The sequence below is a fragment of the Mustela lutreola genome, chromosome 4 (genome assembly GCF_030435805.1).
Source record: "Mustela lutreola isolate mMusLut2 chromosome 4, mMusLut2.pri, whole genome shotgun sequence".
Lineage (NCBI taxonomy): Eukaryota > Metazoa > Chordata > Mammalia > Carnivora > Mustelidae > Mustela > Mustela lutreola.
In genome coordinates, this window is record NC_081293.1 from 199,307,479 (window position 1) to 199,327,313 (window position 19,835).

Consider the following 19,835-nt stretch of genomic DNA (forward strand, 5'->3'; position numbering starts at 1 on the left):
AAGCATTGCTACATTTTGCATCCTGTTTTTAAGGCATGGTTACATATAAACCATGAAAAGGATAAATCTTCTCCTGGCACTCTGGTTTTCTTCAATCGGTTGCCTGGTTGGGATGAAAGCCTCTTGGTCAAGTTCAGGTGAGTCTGGGGAGCCTTCAGGACCATCTATTGCAAGGAGCTGGCCAGTGTAGTTGCTGATATTTTAGGGAAGACTCTGGCCAGTCAGGAACCAAAGGCAGCCATTAGGGAGTCTTAAGTCGAGTTACCAGGTCTGGGTCAGGAACAGAGACAGATGGTCTGATAAGATCAGAGAAGTGGAGAGAAGTCGCCCACAATGAACCAGGTCAGAGCACCAAGGAGCGTTCGGTTTCATGCTGCAACGGCCCACACTCCCTACGAGGCAGGGCTCTTACCTTGAACCCTGCCGGAACGACCTTTATCACCGCGGCAAAAACAGCACATGGAGCCACTTGCTCAGGGTCTGTCGCCTATTCGCCTGTTCCTTTCGTGTGAGGTCTGAAGATGAGCAGAAGCTGGGTTAAGAGAGAGTTTACCGAGCCTCGGATTTATTGATCTTTTTCTCCCTTCCTTTATCCTTACCCAGATTCTTTTTCATCTTTTTCAAAAATTCAGTAAATGTATGATTGTCATGTTTTCAGAGGATGCCTTCTAAGGTGGTGCATTAGTGGGGGATGGAGAAAAGGTCTTGAGGGATCTGCTGGGGGGAGGATGAGTCCCCAGAGGTCCATGTTCTAGTCCCTGGAACCTGGGAACATGGCCTGGGAGTGTCACCAGGGAAGGTCACCTTATGTGGCAAACGGGTCGTTGCAGAGACGGAAGGAAGCCTCTGAGATGGGGCAGGGGCTCCTGCTTTATCCGTGAGTCCTACGGCAGCCGCGTGTATCTTTATAAGAGCGCGGTAGAGAGGGACCTGACACAGACGGAGGGGAGAGCGCGGCAGAGAGGGACCTGACACAGACGGAGGGGAGAAGGCAGCGTGACCAGGGAGGCAGGGGTGGTAGTGACGTGGCCCCGAGGCAAGGCGCACCCAGGACTGCCGCAGAGGCGAAGAGTTGCTCCCCTGCAGCCCTCCCTCGGCTGTTGTGCAGGCAGCACATTGCTGATGAATTGTAGCGGCTGCCACGGGAAAGTAAGACCAAGGGAAATCAATGCCTTTGCCGGTCCTGCAGTGGCCGTAACTTACAGGCAGGCGCTGTGGGCGGTGAGAGCGAGAGAGAGCGAGAGCGAGAGAGAGAGAGAGAGAGAGAGGTGTGCTGCACTCTCCACCCCCCCACCTGCCCACAGGAGAGGCCATCCCGGCCTCCCCACCTCTCTGCAGGAGGACTCGTGGCTGCACCATTTGGTCCTTTGTCATCTCTGCCACCGGAGAAGGCACTGCCGGGTATCCCCATTAAGGTATCTAATGGGGTGTTTTTAGAATCTGAAGAGGAAAGAATAAGCCGCATCCCCTGCCTTGACAATTTGTTTTTATGATTTTACTTACATGCGTGAGACAGATATAAATGCCACTTAAATTCATAGAAAACAAACAGAAAGAGCCAAATCAAATGCAGATCAATCAACAGGGCCAATAAAATTCAAGTAAAAAAAAAATGTACATTTTGTGTCACGGGTGATGACGATTCCTGAAATAGAATCTCCCTTAAAATGGGCCTGTGCTCCTTGCTCCTAGGAGGTGGGCACGTGGGGCCTAACGAGCCACCCCAGCAGCCCCGCTTTCTCTGTCGGGGGCACCGCACACCTTTGTCCACGTAACAAACCGTGGCGTCAGCTGGGAAGGTCAGATTAGCGGACCGTGGTGTTGGGCCTCCTGAAGACACGCAGATTCGGGTGTGAGCTTGGGCTACGATCAGAACATGACTTTACTAATGATCTCCCAGGGAGTAGGTATAAACAGAAAGAAAAATAGTGAGAAAGCTATTAAATAAACCACCCAAATCCAAATAATAATAGTCCTTTATTTTTAGGCTACCAGTTCTACAGCCCGTCTCTGGGTACCATCCATTGTCTGTCCCTGATGCAGATGTTAGTTCTGCTGTTTCTTCCCGGACTCTGGCAGCGTGCTTACCTGTCAGTAGTCACAGACTATTCCCGTCAGAGGCTTCCTCCCACTTCCTTTCTTCACTCTGTTATGAAACCTTTGATGTTATTTTGAAGTCCTTTATAGATTTCTTTCATAACTTTAAGTGAAAATGTCTTTGTGTCTGTATTTCCGACCTTATGTGCTGTGTCTGGACCCTTCCCGGCTAATCTGGGGAGCAAACCCCCCCCCCCAGACGGCCCAACACCTCCCGTCCTTCCTCACAGCTTTGGATAATATTTGCAGCCTCTCTTCTCACTTGAATAAAATCTCCCACCAAATAATCACAAGTTGATTGAAAAATGGAAAACTCATTTAAAACATTCGCATTTGTCTTGAGGCACTCGGGCCAGGCAGACTTGGATTTCTTCAAATCCATTAGTAGCTACGATCTAGTTTATTGCTACTTGGACCTTGACTCAAACTTGTTTTCTTAGCAGTCTTAATGGATTATTTCTACTTGAAACGAACACATAACACCGTCCTTACTGAGAACAAAACGAATGCCGATGTAGAATGCGCTCATCAAACACAGGGGTAAGTTCAGAAAGGTTGCAGGACACCAGTTCAATATGCAAATACTGTGTTTCATGGACTAGCAACAAAGAGTAGGAATTTGAAATTTTGAAAACACCAGTTGTGTTAGTGGGCTCGGGCAGGCATGATAAAATACCCACACTGAGTGGTTAAACAACAGAAATGTATTTTCTCATCGTTCTCGAGTCTTTAAGCCCAAGATCAAATGCCAGCAGGATTGGTTTCCAGCGAGACCTCTTTTTCTGGATTGCAGACGGCTTTTTCTCGCTGTATCTCGCATTGCTTTTTTTCTGCATGCACGGAGAGAGAGTATCTCTTCCTCTTACCTTACAAGGACACAGGTTCTGTTGGGATAGAGCCCCACCTTTAGGATCCCATCTAACTTTAATTACCTCCTTTAGGACTCTGTCTACAAGTATAGTTGCATTGAGGATTGAGGCTTCCCCATAGAACGGGAGAAGTGTGCAGTTCGGTCCACAACGCCTGTCCTCAAGGTCACCGTTGGGGGGCACTATTCTGCCTACACAGTCTGACCCTCAGTCCTTAAAGGTTCACATGCATCCCACATACACCGTACATTGTCTCCGTCCTGGTCCCCACAAGTCCTAAGCTATTGCAGCATTAACTCAGCATCCAAAATTTCATCAGCTCAGAAGTCCCACATACCATCATCGACGTCACCAGAACGACTTGTGGTAAGACTCTGGGGGTGCTCCATTTAATGACCTGTAAGCACGTTACCCAGCTTAAATTCCATTGTTCCTGAGTTGTTGGCCGTGAAGCAGGACTGACTATTCTTTCATTATGACAAATAAGAATCTACAGAGGACATACGAGTCTCATCTACAACAGAAAGCGCTGATTGTACGTCTTTAAAACACAACAACAGCAGCAGCTCTAACTGGGAAGTATTGATTCCAGCATCCACACCGAGCACTCGCACCACTAACGTGCTCCGAGGGAAGGGAAATGCTGTGTTTTCAGTCTTTTCCCTGGACTCAATGGCTGTCCGTGTTAGGTTCATCAGTAATGGCCCAAGCCCCTGTGATCTGAGGTTAAGCAAAAGCTGTATCACTGGAAGTCATGAATTAACGGTTCAGATTTTGCAAAATGGACCGTTTCTGTGCTCCTGGGTGGCACAGTCTGTTGAGCGTCCGACTCTTGACTTCAGTTCAGGTCATGATCTCAGGGTTGTGAGATCAAGGCCACGTCAGGCTCCGTGCTCAGCGTGGAGTCTGCGTGAGTTTCTGTCTCCTTCTTCCTCTGCCCTTCCTTCTCATGCTCTCTCTCTCTTCAATCAATCAATCTTTGAAAAAAACAGACAGTTTCTTTGATTTCCATACGTTCCGTTGTTTGCACGGAAGCGAACAAGTATTGCCCGCCTCTGTGAAACAACATACAAATATATTCCCCATGACTTACTCTAAACACCAGAGTGTTTCTACTCTGCACCTGGACTGGGATCTGCCTCGCTGTGAAGCTCGATCCCACCGGCACACCACGTGGCGTCCCCTCAGAGTTCGCAGATCCTTCTTCTTGAGCCCGGCTCCATCACGCGCGGCCGGGTGAACACCGGCTCTGTGCCCCTGCTGTGTGTGTTCCTTGTCGATCTCAGAGGATAACTTTTTCTCATTACAGAAATGTGTCCATAAAAATGTTTTTGAAACCTTTTTTTTTTTTAATTTACATATATGTATTTTTTTTAACCTGGAGAGCACAGTGTTCTATCGCGACCCTTGTGAGCATTACGGACGGGATATCTTCAGTATTCTGGAGTTAAATTAGCATCCCACTTTGGGGAGAGGTTGCACACAAGCTGATTCTGTGGACAGTGCCAACGGCCGATTTCCCTGCAAATGGGGCTAATGCCACCTTGACGGACATCCCACCTGTCTGAGGGAAGCCCCGCACCCCCGCAGTAGCTCAGGCTTGCCTTCCTCCTCGTTCTGATAGGATCGGACGGTAAAACTGTCCGCGTCCTCCAAGATGGCCTGGCATTTCTGGAGTTGTCGCTTCTGCCAGTGGCCAGCACAGGCAGAAGTGGTCTGGGTAGGTTTCGTCGTTACTGAATGGGGTTTGTCGGGGGCTCACCTCCACCTGCCGGACGGAAATCCTCAGGAGGTTAGGCTTCACGTTAATCCGTCCTCAGGTGGTGCGATTTATTTCTCACTGTAAAAATCACCAGGGAACATTCCAGACCGTTCCCAGTCACTGCGCTCCTTAATAACGTGACTGTGGAACAAGCATCCGGGCAGGGGCGTGAGCAGTCTGCACCGCATCCCGACCTACTCGGGGGGAGCCGCCTGCTCGGGACCCGGACGTGCCTCTGCACGCCCGTGAGCAGACCAGAGTGCCGCGGTGACGAGCGCTCTGCGCTTATCCCGGTGTCGGGCTGAAGGGGACGCGACGTCCCGGTCGTCTGCCGATTACCTGCAGGATGGCAGCCAAGCTGGGCAAGCCTCTGGGCACTTCCTGTCTCTCCACGGGTGGGTTCCCTTCCGGTTCTGGTCGACTTCGGTTCAGGGTGACTTCTGGTTTAAGACGGCCCACGGAGCCCAGAAATCTTTCCCTTCTGATTTCAAGCACGTAGAAGTGAGAGAGAATAAAGAGGAAAAGCATAGCTGTGCTCAAAACCAAGCCAGAGTCTTCTATCCGTGTGGGACAGAATGTGGCCGTGAAAAAAGGGTCTGGTTGAAGCTTACTTACAGCAACAAGTAGAGCCAGACTCCTGCCGGCCTCCAGGAGCCCAGACGAGTCAGACCCAACAGGAAAGTCTAGGATCTTGGTGTCCATGAGGGACTAGGGACTGGACAGGTGCCCCCTGCTTTAAAATTGGGTTCATGTTCAGAGGATCTTGAATCCCATCACCACGTCAGGCAAAGGGCAGCAGGAGACCCCGCTTCCAAGTGCCCAGGATGTTGCTCCCGGCCACACCAACAGGAGTCTCTCATGACCCAGGACACGTATAGGGAAGACGCTTACAGCTAAGAGTCACAAGAACCTGCAAGAACTGTCCCCTAAAAACGAGAACACCAGCTAAGTACACATAAGCACTTAACTCCAAAGAAATATAAATCAGTAGGGAAAGCAGAAGATGACATTTTAGGTTTTAAAAAATTATCAATGTGATAACGGAGCTTACAGCTATAGGAGTAGATTATCCTGAAAAGGAATTAATTGGGAGTTTTAGAAATTAAAATATAATTACTTGAAAATTTTAAATTCAGTAGCAGGATGAAAGAGCTATCTAGATAATGCTAAAAAATTGATAAAGTGGAAAATCAAACTGAAGAAATCATGCAAATGCCCCCAAAGATACAAAAATGCGGAAACCATGAGAGGAAAAGCCATCCCTGTGGAGCTTGGACCCAGCAGGTCCGCTTGCTCCCTGGAAGCAGGGAGCCGAGTGCAGGACAAGCGGTACTGAAGGAGATCGTTGCTGCAAATGTTCCTGAGATGGGGACTGACAGTGTTACTGGCTGGTAAGCATGATTTTTAAAGAAAAGCCATACGTGGGCATTGTCTTTGTTTTCTTTTTTTAAAGCAGGCTCCACACCCAGCATGGAGCCCAATTCCGAGCTTGAGCTCACGATCCTGAGTTCAAGACCTGAGCTGAGGTCGAGAGTTGGACACTGCCCTAAGCCAGCCAGACACCCACAAGTGGATGTTTCTTAATGAAATTCCAGAACATCCAATATAATGAGAGGCTCTCCCCTCATCTCTGGACCTTTCCAAGTCACACTTTCTCCCACCCCAAAACCAACACTCACAATTTCCTGAGAATGCTGTGTCTGCGGACGCCTTCCTGCTCCTGCCTTCCTTCTAGCTGGAATGTTCTTCTTGTATCTCGTGTACCTGGGCTAGCAGGACCTTTCCTCGGGGAGTTCTTTCCATGATTCCCCCACTTCTTTCTTCCCAGTCACCGCCCGCCCTGCCGCCCTCGGTCTGGACGGACGCTGTTGAACACAATCATGCTTTCCATTGGGTTTCCCCGCTCCCTGAGCTCAAGGGTCTTCAGCTGGATTCTCAGGGCCCAGCAGGGTTCCCGGAGCACAGCCATGACACATGCTTGTCACCACCGCAAAGGATTTGTGAAACACATTGAAGTACAAATCAGTGATTTCATTGGATAGCAGTTTAATATGGGAACAAGTCACCGAGGCCCGGAGAGGCCAACGTGAGCATCTTGAGGAGACGGCTGATTATTGACAGCAAGTGTCCTGGCTTGAAGACCGCTCTTTCCAGCTTATAGCATAATGCCTCCACCACAAACTGTCCGTATTTGAAAGTCATGTGTTTTTCTAAAATAGTTTTAAAAAACAATGTAATAGTTTTATTTTTAAAGACATTTTTACATTACCAGAACAGTTGTTTGTAAAGAGATTTTCAGAAAGTGAATAAATTACCTTTTTCATCTTTTACCCAAAGTTTGTTTAAATGGCAGGCTTACACTCTTTTCTCATTATATGCATGGATACCTCAAGAAGTGAGCTAGAATCTTCCTTGAATAGTGAGGTTTACTCAGATAAAATTGATGTTTTAATAGAACTATTTATTTTCTGATCTTATGCTGCGGAGTGCTCAGAAATGTTTATACTCTGTTCTTGTTTTATTTTATTTACCTTATTTTTTATTGAAATATATTTGACACATGCCATTATGTAAGTTTGAAGTGTGCAACATGCGGATTTCATATATTTATATATATCAGGATCAGTGCTTTTGGGGGGTTAGCTAATGCCTTTATCGGGTCACGTAATTCTCATTTCTTTTTTTAGTGGGAATAATTAAGATCTAATCTCTTAGCGAATTTGACATCTATAATACAGCATTGTTGTCTGTGATCGTTATATTGTGCATTCGCTCTCTGGGACTTAATTTTTCAACTAGTTGCAGATAGATTTCTTAATTACTCGATCACAGTATAACTGCATTACATCGATGTCTAGTTATCTTTCAAATGTTCATTTACTGTGTGTTTTCCACACTGACATGCAACATGTCTGAACTCCATGTGCCTTTTCCTTGGGATGGAAAGCTGCAGGTGGAAAGGTCCCTCGGGGGGAGTTGGTTTGGCTGGACAGGTTTTGTGTAACACCTGGGAGAGCCCCCCCACAGTCAGGTCTAACGAGAAGGTCACTTTGAAAGGTATCGCTCTGTAATTTTCAAAAGACTTTTCCACACGTTAATCCTTTTTGATATTCAAGAAATCAGTCAGTGCACACGGTAACACGTGACCCTTCTGACAACGTCAATAGTCGATAACATCCAGAGGGGCCAAAAGAAAGAAACCGTCCGGGAGATGTAATCAAATCTGCGCACGGGAATCCTACAAGGAGCTCCCAGAGTGCTTATTTATGTTATCGTGCCGTCCAGCAAACATGCTCCTTGTCTTCCCCAGCTGCCATAGATTTTGAAACAGAACATTAAAAGAGACAAAGCGTCCTGTGGAGGGCAAGGTCTCTGACAGCCCAAGAACTGGAAGCTCCACAGGCAGACACTGAAAGGAGCAACAGGCATAACAACCAAACATCAAAATGTAAAAACAACACGGATCTGAAACCCCGTCACGTAGGCTGCACACAGACCGACACACGTCGATTAGCACCGAGGAGAGCCCCGCCCAGCAGCCCAACACAGAGTGGCTGAAACAAGGACCCCGAGTCTTCCAGAGAGGTGCCCGACAGCCCCGTCTTCTGTTCTAGAAAGACGACGTGTGTCAGAAATAGCGAATAATGGTATCGGTGTATAGTAAAAGTGAGAGCCGTCTGACCTACCACCCTTGCGTGTTTACTCTGTTAGCTAAAACCCCAGAAACTTCCACCTTGGGAAATAGAACAAACATGGTCAGGGTTCTACAGGCTCACCCCCGGAGCCATTAACTAAACATCTCCTCTTCGGATGATTGTGAGATTGGTACCTTCGAGGCTCACCCCACCCAGGTGCTTACTCCCAGGGGCCTGAAGGAGATGATGCAAGGTGGGAATCTGGTCATTGGCACACCGACACTTGAGGTGTGATTCTATTTGAACAGGAACTGATTCCCAGCCTAGAGACAGCCAGGGACAAGTGAGGCATATGGAGAATCGGTACCTACAGGACCGTCACTCACCATTTCATCCACAGCATCCGACGTGCTGCGGAGAGTTGGCCTTGACTAAATGCGCCGTGAGTGATTGATTACGTCGCACCACGGGGATCCGTTCTGGACATCCACTGTGTTTGCTCTCTTGCCCATTTCCACCTTGTTGTTCATAAATCCGTCTTGAAATGTTTACCTCTGTTCCAAAGAAATACACTCACGTCTGTGTTCAAGTACAGGGGGAGAACGGATACCATGTTACTGCGCCATGACCCCTTTACCACTGTTTTTGATATTTTAATTAAAAGCAAAAATCATGGCTTTTGTTCAGCCTTATGTTATGTAGAGGAAGTGTGTGCTTCACCATGGATACCATTTCTGAATGGCGACCCCAGTGTTTTATGGTCCTCTCTTTTACCCCAAAAGAAAGGATTTAACTATTGACTGTGTTCTTTTCTAGCGGAAGATAACAGTCTGTCTCAAAAGAAGAAGGTCACAGTGGAAGATCTCTTCAGCGATGATTTCAAAATTCACGACCCCGAGGCTAAGTGGATAAGTGGTAAGTCCGGAGGCCTGCCTGCGCACGGGAAGCCACTCTGCCGCAGTTTGGGTTTGGCCTGTTGCCTCTCATGTTCTCTCTTCGGCTGTGGAAGTGGATGCCCAGAGCTCTTGCTGCGATAATCACCTTATTATCATTCTAAGAATATGTGGATCTGGTAAAATGGGGCTGTTCCTTCGTGAGAAATGGGCTCTCAGTGTCACCCTCCCCAAATCATTATTTCTCAGACAGAGATGTGAGCCGTTGCTAAGCAACAGGACCAGGCAGAGACACAGCCGAGCTTCCCTCCATCTCCCTGTCTTTCTTCCCTTTCGCCCTGGCTTTCACTCCCCGCTGCAGAGAGGGACCGAAAGGACCTCCAAGGCATCTTCTCAAAAGCCAGCAAATGAATGAAACTCGAGCCTGGTGCACATTTGAGGATAAATTTATTTTCCTCTTGCACTTTAGTCTGGATATAATCTACTTTTCTGGTTTGGGGGGATTTTTAAAACAAAACAAAGCAAGGTTGAAGGCTAAAGGCAATATGTTCATGATGCATTTTTTTTTGGTCTAGGACATAATCCATTTCATCCACTTGTGGTTGAACTAATTCTCGAGTGTGGTCATGGGAGAAAAGATGAGATTGAATGCATGCCCTCCTCTGCAGGCTTTGGTGCCTCTCCGTTAGGTCGTTCGGCCAGTGCACCTCTCCTGTATTCTCCAGGAATGTGGGATGCCCTTGAAGAGGAATCCCCAGGTCAGAGAACCTTTATCGTGGAATGCTGGAGGTCTAGTTCAAATCCTGACTTTCATAATAAATGAGGCCCAGAGAGGTTACATGATTTTTTTTGAGGCCACACAGCTTGATGGTGGTGCACATGTAGTTGGAAGCCTGTCTCCTGACTTCCCATGTAGTGTCTTCCCAAGACTGTCTTGTTGGGTGACTGTGTTTTTGTATTTTCTTGCTTCTGAAATGCAGCTCATGCTTCACAAACTCTCAAAAACCAACTAGCGATGACGTTTTGCCATTCATCTCCTGCTAAGGCAGTGGCTTCTCTTTTGTGCTCCACTGCGGCCTCAGTATTCATTTCTGGTTCTTAGATTCACTTATTTAAAAATGAGAGAAGATGGATCCCCGAGGGAATGTACTGTATACAAAGGAATTAGGGAGAAAAAGGATCCGTGTGCTGGGGACAGCAGTTGAGGGGTGGGTGGTGCACAGAAATCCAGGACACGGAGAGAGCCAAGGTCTTTTGTTTGATGGATGAAGTGATGTTACCTTTCGTGTTGAGGGAGACTTAACACCTGCTCTGTTTTTGTTAACCCGTTGCATAGGCAGGAGGAAAGTACCAGGAGCATACTCTGGGTTCAGTCTTGGGAATGAAAGGTGGTTAGCCTCTTCTTAAAGATTGCAAAGTCGTATTCTAGAAACAGAGCTAACCATGAGTGACCAGACATTTTGAAGACGCTGTATAAAGCCCAGTCTTTAAGAAGTGCTGGGTGTACTAATTAGAGAAAGCAGAGAATAGACCCCTCGGGAATGTAAGGCTAGAATGTTAGTCTGTCTCCACCTTCGTGAAGAAAAGAACGCAGAGAGAAGAAGAGAGGAGAGAAGGGAGGGGGAGGGGAGGAAACCTGGTCGAGCGGCAGAATCTAGGGATAGAGCACATTGGAGACAAGGAACACTGAACCCTAACTATGGGGGTCAGAGCAAGTCCAAGGAAGCCCTGAAAAGACTCCATGAAGTGCTAAAATAACATTCCTATGTCTGTTAGAATGTCCATAGTGGCAGACTGGGTCTACGTCAGCATTCCATAAGCAAAAAATAAAATGTAAAATAAGCAGAGATCTGGAGTCACGAAGCACTGGTGAGTTTCTGCTGGAACTGTGTTGGTCGTAAGGAGCTTGTGTCTCATGATCGACTTCATGCCGCAGAGGATCGGAGCTGGCCCAGAGGTGGGCTGGCTCTCTGGCCGGGGAAACGGGCCCAAATTTCTTTATCCACAAAGCTGGGAGTTAATACGAGCAATTGAGAAATGGCCTCCTGCCCGGCAGAAAATGCCGGCTCTGCCTGTTCGGCAGGTTCATTCTACTCAGGAGGACAACCTGCAATTCTAAACAAAGTAAGGACCTTCGGGGTCGGTGCCTGGGAGCTTTCTAAGAAGGACTCTCCCTTTGCAAATGTCGACATCCAGTGTTTGCTACAAAGTAACCCGTTTCTCCAAAGACTAGGCTCCACCCCGAGGGGGAGGGACGTGGTTGTTTTTCTCCCAGCGCTCCTCGGAGCTGTCCTCTCACTCTCTCCTGCATTCTGCTTCCTGATCAATCCCTTTCTCTCCCTCAAATGTAATAGCTTAAAATGGGTGAAGTGGCTTTGCACTGGTTACTTGAGCGCTCGTAAGTGATTGTCCACAAATACCATAAAGAGTTCATTCATTTCTTTAATGCCACAAGTCTAAATGTGGAGATCCAGGGAAAGTTTCCCACAGTCACAGGATTATCGAATGATGGGAAGCTGGCTGTGCTTTAGAAGTTATCAGAGCGTTGCTTTGTTCAGTCGGTGCTTACTGTGTGCCCCACAGTGCAGCCGGCAAAGGTTACAGAGCTGGGCCCAGGGAGCTGTCTCTTACTGGTAGCCTTGGGAGTCACCTCCATCATGACCATCTACCATGCCTTCTATCACCATGACAGTCTCCTTTCTCCTCCTCTTCTTCCTTACTCCTCTGTTCCTACTCACTGCTTCATCATCATCATCAACATCATGATCACCATCATGATCATTGCCACCACCATCAGCATCACCATCATCATCACCATAATCACCATCATCATCACCATCATTACCACCACCATCAACATCATATCACATCATCGTCACATCATATCACATCATCAGTACTACCATCATCACGACCATCATCATCATTTACCACCACCATCATCATCACCATGATCACTACCATCACCATTGTTATCAGCATCACCATCAATCCCCGTCATCACTGTCAACACCATTATCACTACCACCATCATCATCACCATCATGATCACTACCACCACCATCATCATCGCCATCACCAGCATCACCATCATCATCATCACATCACCACCATCATTGTAACCTGCTGGGGGTGTCCTATATCTCTAGGATAAATTCTTTGTACCTATTAAATAATTTAATTCTCACCACCACCATTATTCCCATTTTACAGATGAGGAAACTGGGACTTATGCTGTTCAAATAACTTGGCCAATATCACAGTTAGTAAGTAGCAAAATTTGGACTTGAACCTACGTCCCTTTGGTCTTTATAAGCTGTGCTACATTGGATAGAACCCAGGATTCTGGTATCCAGCCAGTTTCTTTCACAACCTCACTAGCTACGTAGTGTGTTTTACTCAAAACTATAGATTGTGACTATTTCAGAATTACTGTCATCCCTTAAATTCTCTATTTTAGCTTCCCTTATCCCCATGATGTCAAGCTAATGGAATACCTAAGTGATAAAGAAAGTGGAGTAATTCCCCATGGAGAAAGAGACATGATTTGGTATTATTATTATTATTATTATTATTATATAATATTACTAATATAAATATTATTTTTAGTGCACATTAACCACTAAAGATACCAAGTGTATCTTCACTTCAATATTGGAGTTAATAGTCTAGAACATGACACATTGTATCAGGAGTAATCTATTGGGCTAAATTTCTCCTCACCCATTCATTCTAATCTAGAGACTTGTTCTAATCTACTCTAATCTAATCTTTTCTGAAAATGATTGGAGTAACAGCCTTCCTACTCTGCCCTCCCAGACTGGTTACAACCAGATGAGGTCTGTACCTCAGGACAATGGACACACTGAGCACCCCTACAGAGGAGGAGGTCCACACTCCCTCAAACTGGCCCCAGTGCCGCGTCTCCCCACACTCCGTCGGTGGAAGGAATCCTTCCATTTTTTCCGGTAACCACACTGCACTTCTCAGCCTCATGGATCCCTTGAGGTGCTGTGCTGGGATTCCGTGATGTGAGGGGGTCAGGCCCTCACCCAGTTTCACTGACACACCATGTGGTCATCGCTGACCTCCAGGTAGCTGCCTCGCATGGTCACTTCTCCGACCTCGTCTTAATTTACCCGTCAGCTGGTCACTCCCTTCACCTGGGTGAAACTTCCCCCTGACCGATAGGTCCTTATACCCCCTGGGCTCTCTCTCGACATCAGGCCGGGGCGGGGGGTTCCTCAGGCTCTCCCACTGCTTCTTGCTCTTCTCCTTGACCTTTCAGGGGGTGGGTCCCAGGGCTCAGCCTCTGGTCCCTCCCACTGAATATCTGCGCTTCCTCCCTCAGGGTTTCATCGAGCTTCATGATGTTAAGTATCCTCCTTCTATAGACGACTCCTAAATTTGGGTTTCCACACTGCATTTTCCCAGAATTCTTAGCTGTCTCACAGACCTCACAACCTTGAGCTTAAAAGCTCCAAATCTGAGCTCTTGATCAACACCCTCCCCCAACACACACAAACCAAAAACCAAAAGAATAACACCTGCCCTCGCCACTGCTTCTCCCAGTCCCGTTCATGGACGTCCATTCTTCTGGCAGAACAGGCTAGAAAGCTTGGAGGCATCCTTTGCTCTGCTCAGTCTCTTGTCCCTTGTAGCCGCTCCGTCGCGGATGCCTACAGCCCCTCCCAGCATGCGCAGCGCCTGCCCACCCATCCACACTCGGCCAGACTTCCGGGTTCATGATGCCAGGCCACAGGCGGATGTGGCAGCTGTCCACTCAGAAGCATCTGCACCAGAGACAGGCAGGACTGGGAGCAGGATTTTCCAGTGGCTCCTCTGATAAAGGCTCTGCTGCCAGGAGACACCTAAGTGACCTTTGAGTCTCCCCAGCTTTCCCTTACTCCGAGCTGACTTGAGCTTCTTTCGATGGACTCAGGGTCCACGTTCTTTCTTCCCTGAGGTGGTTCGTGCGTAGGAGGCTCCTTCCGGCCCACACGCCCCCTCCTCTCTGTGTCCCATCTCTCCCCCTCCCGCCCCCACCCTGCAAGTGGTCCTTTTCTTTAGGATCAGGCCTCATTCTCGCTCCACAAGCAGGTTTTTCCGTACTGGCTCAGCCTTCTGTGTTAGGCGTCCTTGAATCCTGGATGTGACCTTCTTTACACGCATTAAGTATAGTTATTTATTCAGGACCTGTTTTTCCTTCTGACTGTGAACTGCACAAAGGTAGGATTCCTGTGTGTTTATGACCTGGTGGAGTGCCTAGTCTGAAGCCATCTGGTCACCTTCTTCTACACTTTCTCATTTGAGGCTTGAACAACCTAGTTTTAAAGATAAGGAGACTTAGGAACATGCCCTTTTACACAGCATGGTCCAGTGAAAGGCTTTTAAACAGAGCCCTGGGTGTGAGAATCATACAGATGAGCTCCCTGCCGGGAAAGCATTACAGGCAGCGTGGAACAGCAGCTGCAAAGGCCTGGCGGCATGAGGCTGCCTGGCACCCAGGAGCAAGAGCGAGCCAGAGAGGAATCTTAGTATGATACATGTATTACGTATTCACTGTAGTAAATCAGAAAACAAAATGGAGTTGAACACAACTTCAGAAGATACTAAAACTCACCTCTAACTCGACCGACCAGAAATAGCCACTCTTAAATTTTTATACTTGTCTTTTCAGGTAACGTAATATGTAGGATAAATACTAAGTGCATTCAGGGGGGAACGTGTATAACATAGATCGTAAACATCTTTCCAGGTATTAAATATGTATTTCCATTATCATCTTAATATCTGAATAGGATCTCATTACATAAATGTACCTTAATTTGGCCCATCTTCAGACACTAGAAGGTTAGCGTGTGAGTAGGAGAGGAGTGGCCCGAATAAAAAGCCGTCATGACTGATGGATGATAGGACGTGCAGCTGAGTAGAAATGGAGGGATGGGGGAAGGGCAGCCAGGTGGGACATGGAGGCTTGAAGCCTGATGAACTGGAATGGCCACTGCACTGACGGGGCCTTGGTTTCTATAGTTAGATGATGAGTTCAGAGTAGAAGCCGACTGGAGAAAACTAAGTGGAAATGCTCTTTACATATTGAGGACCCAGCAGGAAGCTGGGTGAGCGGTCAGAGCCGCTTGGAGAAATGTGGAAAGTGTGCACCACTGAGGAGCTGCTGAAATCTCCCAGTGGGTGGGGAGGGGAACCAAAGCCCAGAGGAGGTCGGAGGAGAGCCCAGAGGTACGACGTCAGGGAAGGCCCAGGGAAGTGACTTAGGAGAAGCACCTACCTGTCGTGTGACGTCAGGAGAGAATGCGCCAGTGGGAAATTGCCGAGTGGCCACGTGACTCCCTCTGCCAGCAGATACCCTCTTACTCACCCTGTCTCGGACTCGTGCCAGAGAAAGAGGGTGTACTGTTGGCTAGAAGCAGCTTTTGCTGTCCTCTCCCTGCACACGTAAACACCAGACACGGTCTTCTCCAGATCCGTGGAGTCCCTCCACACAAGTTGTCTGAGGCCGCACAGACTGGCCATACACAGATTTGCTTTTGCAGGCTTGCCTCTTAGGAAGGCAGTCTGGACTGAAGCTCGCAGATGGTCCGGTGAGCTCATGCCCTGTGCTGTGAGCAAAGCCAAAGCCACCTGCGCCCCTCAGGGAGCCTGCTGTTCTCGGCCGCTATCTTCGGGACACAAGCACGCCCGGGACGGACGGGCTCCCGTGTCTGCCAGCAGCTGCAGGAGGGGCTCCTCAGCCCACGCTGCCCTCCTCCCTGGGGCCGTTCAGCTTCAGTCGGAATGTTGCAGAAGACCGTGGCTGGCCCCGGAGTCTCTGTTTGTTGACGCTCATTTCCATCCACCGAGCCGCTGCGAGCAGAGAGCCCTCCGCGTCTCCAACGCCGTGGTAGAGAGACTATAAAATTGAAGAAAATTGCTTCCTTTGAATGTAGGAAAATATCAGCTGGCTGGTTGATACCAGAAAAGTATATGTTTTAGAAGGTAAAATTTGAGGGAGAGCACGGGGCTCAAAGCAACTTGATTTCCATATTTGCTTTTTCCTCTTCTCCTTTGTTATTTGGAAAACACAGATGGATTTTTTTTTTTTTTTTGGAAAGCTCATGGGGTTGAATAGAAGAGAAATTCAAGTATAAAATGGTTTGGGTGTTTCTGCTGCTTTGTGAAAGCCACTTTTTTTCCCAATCAAGACCAGGAAGTCATTGAATTGCGGAGAGGGAGAAAGGCCCCAAGAGGCCACGATGTAGGCCGCCCCACCTGGCCAGGAGGAACTTCCGGGAAATGCCCAGGAAGGACAAGTCTCAGAGACCAGAGACGTTCTTCAATGTCTCGGTGAGGTCGAGATAGCAGTGGCATCATTTGAAGTCATTGCATAAAATACTATCGAAGAACATCTTTCACTGTATTCAAGTCCGCAAGAAATAGATGAGAGGAAATTCAGCCAATTCCTTCTCTCTCTTTTGTAGTGGTTTTCAAGATTCCACTTTTCCTCAGGAGAAGAGAACCCCCGTGGTCTGGTATTACGAGGGCAGTTACGTCTCAGATCATTTAAAGGCAATAAAGCCCGTCTGTGCCGTGGCCCCCATGGGCTCCGGCTGAGGCTGTCGGACCCGCCACCTGTCTGGTTGGCTCCGTCCCCTTCTTAATGCGTCTTCCACATGTCTAGTATCAGAGCTGAAACCATTACCTGCTTAAGGTCCCTTGGGTGTTTCCTGTTGGAGTTTTCTGTGGAAAGACGGTAGCATTTAGTGGCAGTGGCCACAGAAGAAAAGATTGCAGCAGGCTCTTCAGGCCCCTCCGTGTCGCTGGGCTCTGCAGTCCCCGCCCCTCAGTTCATGGCTGGGAGTCACATCCCTGCGGGCTCGGCTGGGCCGCCCCTGCTCCAGCAGAGAGAGGGCCCTCAGCTTGAGCAAGTACACGCGTCTCCCGGGAAATTTAAGGACGCCCTTGCCTTTGTGGAACGTGGTGCTGACCCTTGCCAGGAGTGAAATCCATCTCAATTTGTATGTTTGCGTTATGAGAGGACAGGCTCCCCACCCCCATTTTGGGATCTAAGAAATAAGTATGTATCATACACATGTGTGCCATATTTTGTTTTCCTGAGAAAGGGATCTCAGGCAAGAGTCACCTGTTGTTTTTCCTCTGCAGTGAGTGTGATGGACATTTTTTCTGGATGCCCAGTGGTGGTTTCAGGGCTCCTAGGCTTTTAAGGACTTATCCTGAGGATTCCCTCTGCCCTTCGCCCCTCTTTGCCTACACGGGGTGCAGACAGGTATGCCTTGAGACTCGGGCAGTGCTGGGGAAGTGTTCTTTCCAGTTTGGATCAAGTACAGGGCGACAGCGCTGCCCAGGCGGGCAGCCACAGACTGGAGCCCAGAGTCTTGTTTGGTTTTACTTAAGTTCACGTTCAGGGAGCCTGGAAAGCTACCTCCGTCTCAGTTACTGCCTCTATTGAGCCCATGGGTGCAAGTCCTCTGCAGGCTCTTTCTAGAACATTCTTTTTAAAGCAAATCCAGAAGTTCCATTAATTAGAGACTCTGCATCCTTGAGTGCACGGCCCTCACACAGCCCCAACGTTACCATTTATTGTTTCAATTAAATTATCCCACAAAGTCCTTAACCATGTCAGCCTACCAGAGGCTAATTAATTATCATTGACATCTTCTCAAACATGGATCACCTTCTTAATTAATCCAAAATGAATCGCTTGCTCTCTTGCATAACCGAGTCTAATCCCCGATGGCCCGTCCGTCCCGCGCATCCGGAGCACTTAACTCTGCGCTCCGATGTTTGTTTTCTTCTCTTGTCTTGCCCTTGACAGAAGCTTCTTAGGGCCTTCAGGGCACGCAGTGCCGTTTCTCTCGTGGACCAGAGTGTCTGGCTTGTGATAAAGTCTGCAGAGATGTCACTCAGCCGAACGAATGACTCGGTGGTTGAGCAAACCGGCTATTGGGGGAAAAGCTCTTGGAGTAGCTGCTTTCCGGTTGACTGAAGACTCGCCAGGTTTATTCGTCATAAATCCTAGCATTTTAAGGAATTACACATACATTTATAATGATAACGATGTCTGACTCTGTTCTCCTGCTGTAATTGAGGAGAACCTACCAGATGCTGACAGGAGCCCCCGATACCAAGCTTGCCCGTCCAGACATCGTGTTCATACTCGCCGTTTACTGCCTGTGTGCCATGTGCACCAGCACGTCTCCGAGTTCTCCACACCGAGCGCTTCAGCTCATCGCTCAGAGCCACCCACGGAGGACACGGATGGCGTCGTGTCCGCGTGGCCCAGCGATCCGCAAATCTTCAGTCACGTGGGGTCAATGAAGCCTAAGCACGAGCCCCTGCTGTGGAAAGCCCAAGGGCCTCTTCTGTGTTTTGCCTTGTGCTTCTGATCCCTTCCTGGGCTGACCCCCATCCTCTCGGGGTGGCCCGCCCTGTCCCCAGGTCATGGTTTCCTCTCACCTGCACGCTCTCTGTTCCCTGTGCAGACACGTCCGCTGCGCTGCTCTCCCAGATGCACAGACGCACAGCTGCTCAACGCGGTCAGCGGCTCTTGTGAAGGGTGAGGGAGAGAAGCGCCATGCGCCCCAGACGAAGAAGGACCTAGACATGAGCAACACACTAGCTGCTTCTGAAGCTGTAAGAGTGAGGCAGGAGCCTCAGAGAATGTCTGATCAGCTTCCCTTTGTTTCTTGCCAAGGAAAGCTTCCCAAGCCCACATGGCCTTGCTTTGCTGCTCTTACTTTGGTCACAGGATCTCTGAGTTTGTGTCCACGGCCCCCGGGTGCTGACTGGCCTGGAGTTGGGGCAGAGGGATTGGAAGCCAATCAGCATTGCCTTCAAACTTGACTTTTGTGCGTCTCCTGGTCATGTCTGAGAGGTTTCGGGGTTTGGGCACGCCAAGTAACCAGCGTCCTGTGCTCTTTGCGAGCTCAGCGTCTTTCAGGAGGAGGCTGCTCTGGGTACTGGGGCAGAGCTTTCTACTGTCTGGTGCCTTACAATGGTTGATATGAGTTCATCTTCGTTCGAATCTCATCTCAGGTCTTAGGGAGTGAACTAGGAGAAGTTCGTGGGAAAATTCATGTCAGAATCTAGGATTTTTGACCCCAAGCATGTTCTGGGCTTTCGGATCCAAGTCCCTCATATAGGGGCCAAGCTCACCTCTCCTGCTTGTGGCTGGGCGCAGGCTTTCTCTCTGCTGTGGACCCCTACACAGCCTGTCCTCTCTGTGTACTTGGGCCCCACCGAGGCTCCTCCCTCTAGAGAAGACAGGCGAGAACCGTGCCTGCAGGTTGTCCTGCAGACGGGCCTCCCTGTGCCCGCCCTCCTCGCTTCCATGCTCCCTCCCGCGGGGCTAGTTAGACTCTCACAAAAACAACCGAAGAGGCCGAAGAGCTGTTTCCAAAGGAAAGACCCATCTGGGGGACCTCTACCCTTTGCCAAGCAAGGAACCAACAATAGAGTTAGGTTTTTAACTTCTCCCCGGCCACGTGCTTAGATGGGGCTTCCGTCCCCACCAAAAGGAAGGGGGAAACAGAGCCACCCTCAGACAGTTTAAAAAGCGGAG

At 48.7% G+C, this 19,835-nt stretch overlaps 1 protein-coding gene across 4 annotated transcripts in view; it reads left to right on the forward strand.

Annotated features, from left to right (window-relative positions):
• DPP6 (dipeptidyl peptidase like 6) overlaps positions 1 to 19,835 on the forward strand; it is an 848,700-nt gene that overhangs the window by 536,456 nt on the left and 292,409 nt on the right. For all 4 annotated transcript variants that reach the window (XM_059172341.1, XM_059172343.1, XM_059172340.1 and 1 more), the window contains exon 3: positions 9,180 to 9,278. In XM_059172341.1, coding sequence (XP_059028324.1) covers positions 9,180 to 9,278 — 99 coding nt within the window. The remainder of the gene's footprint in view (positions 1 to 9,179; positions 9,279 to 19,835) is intronic.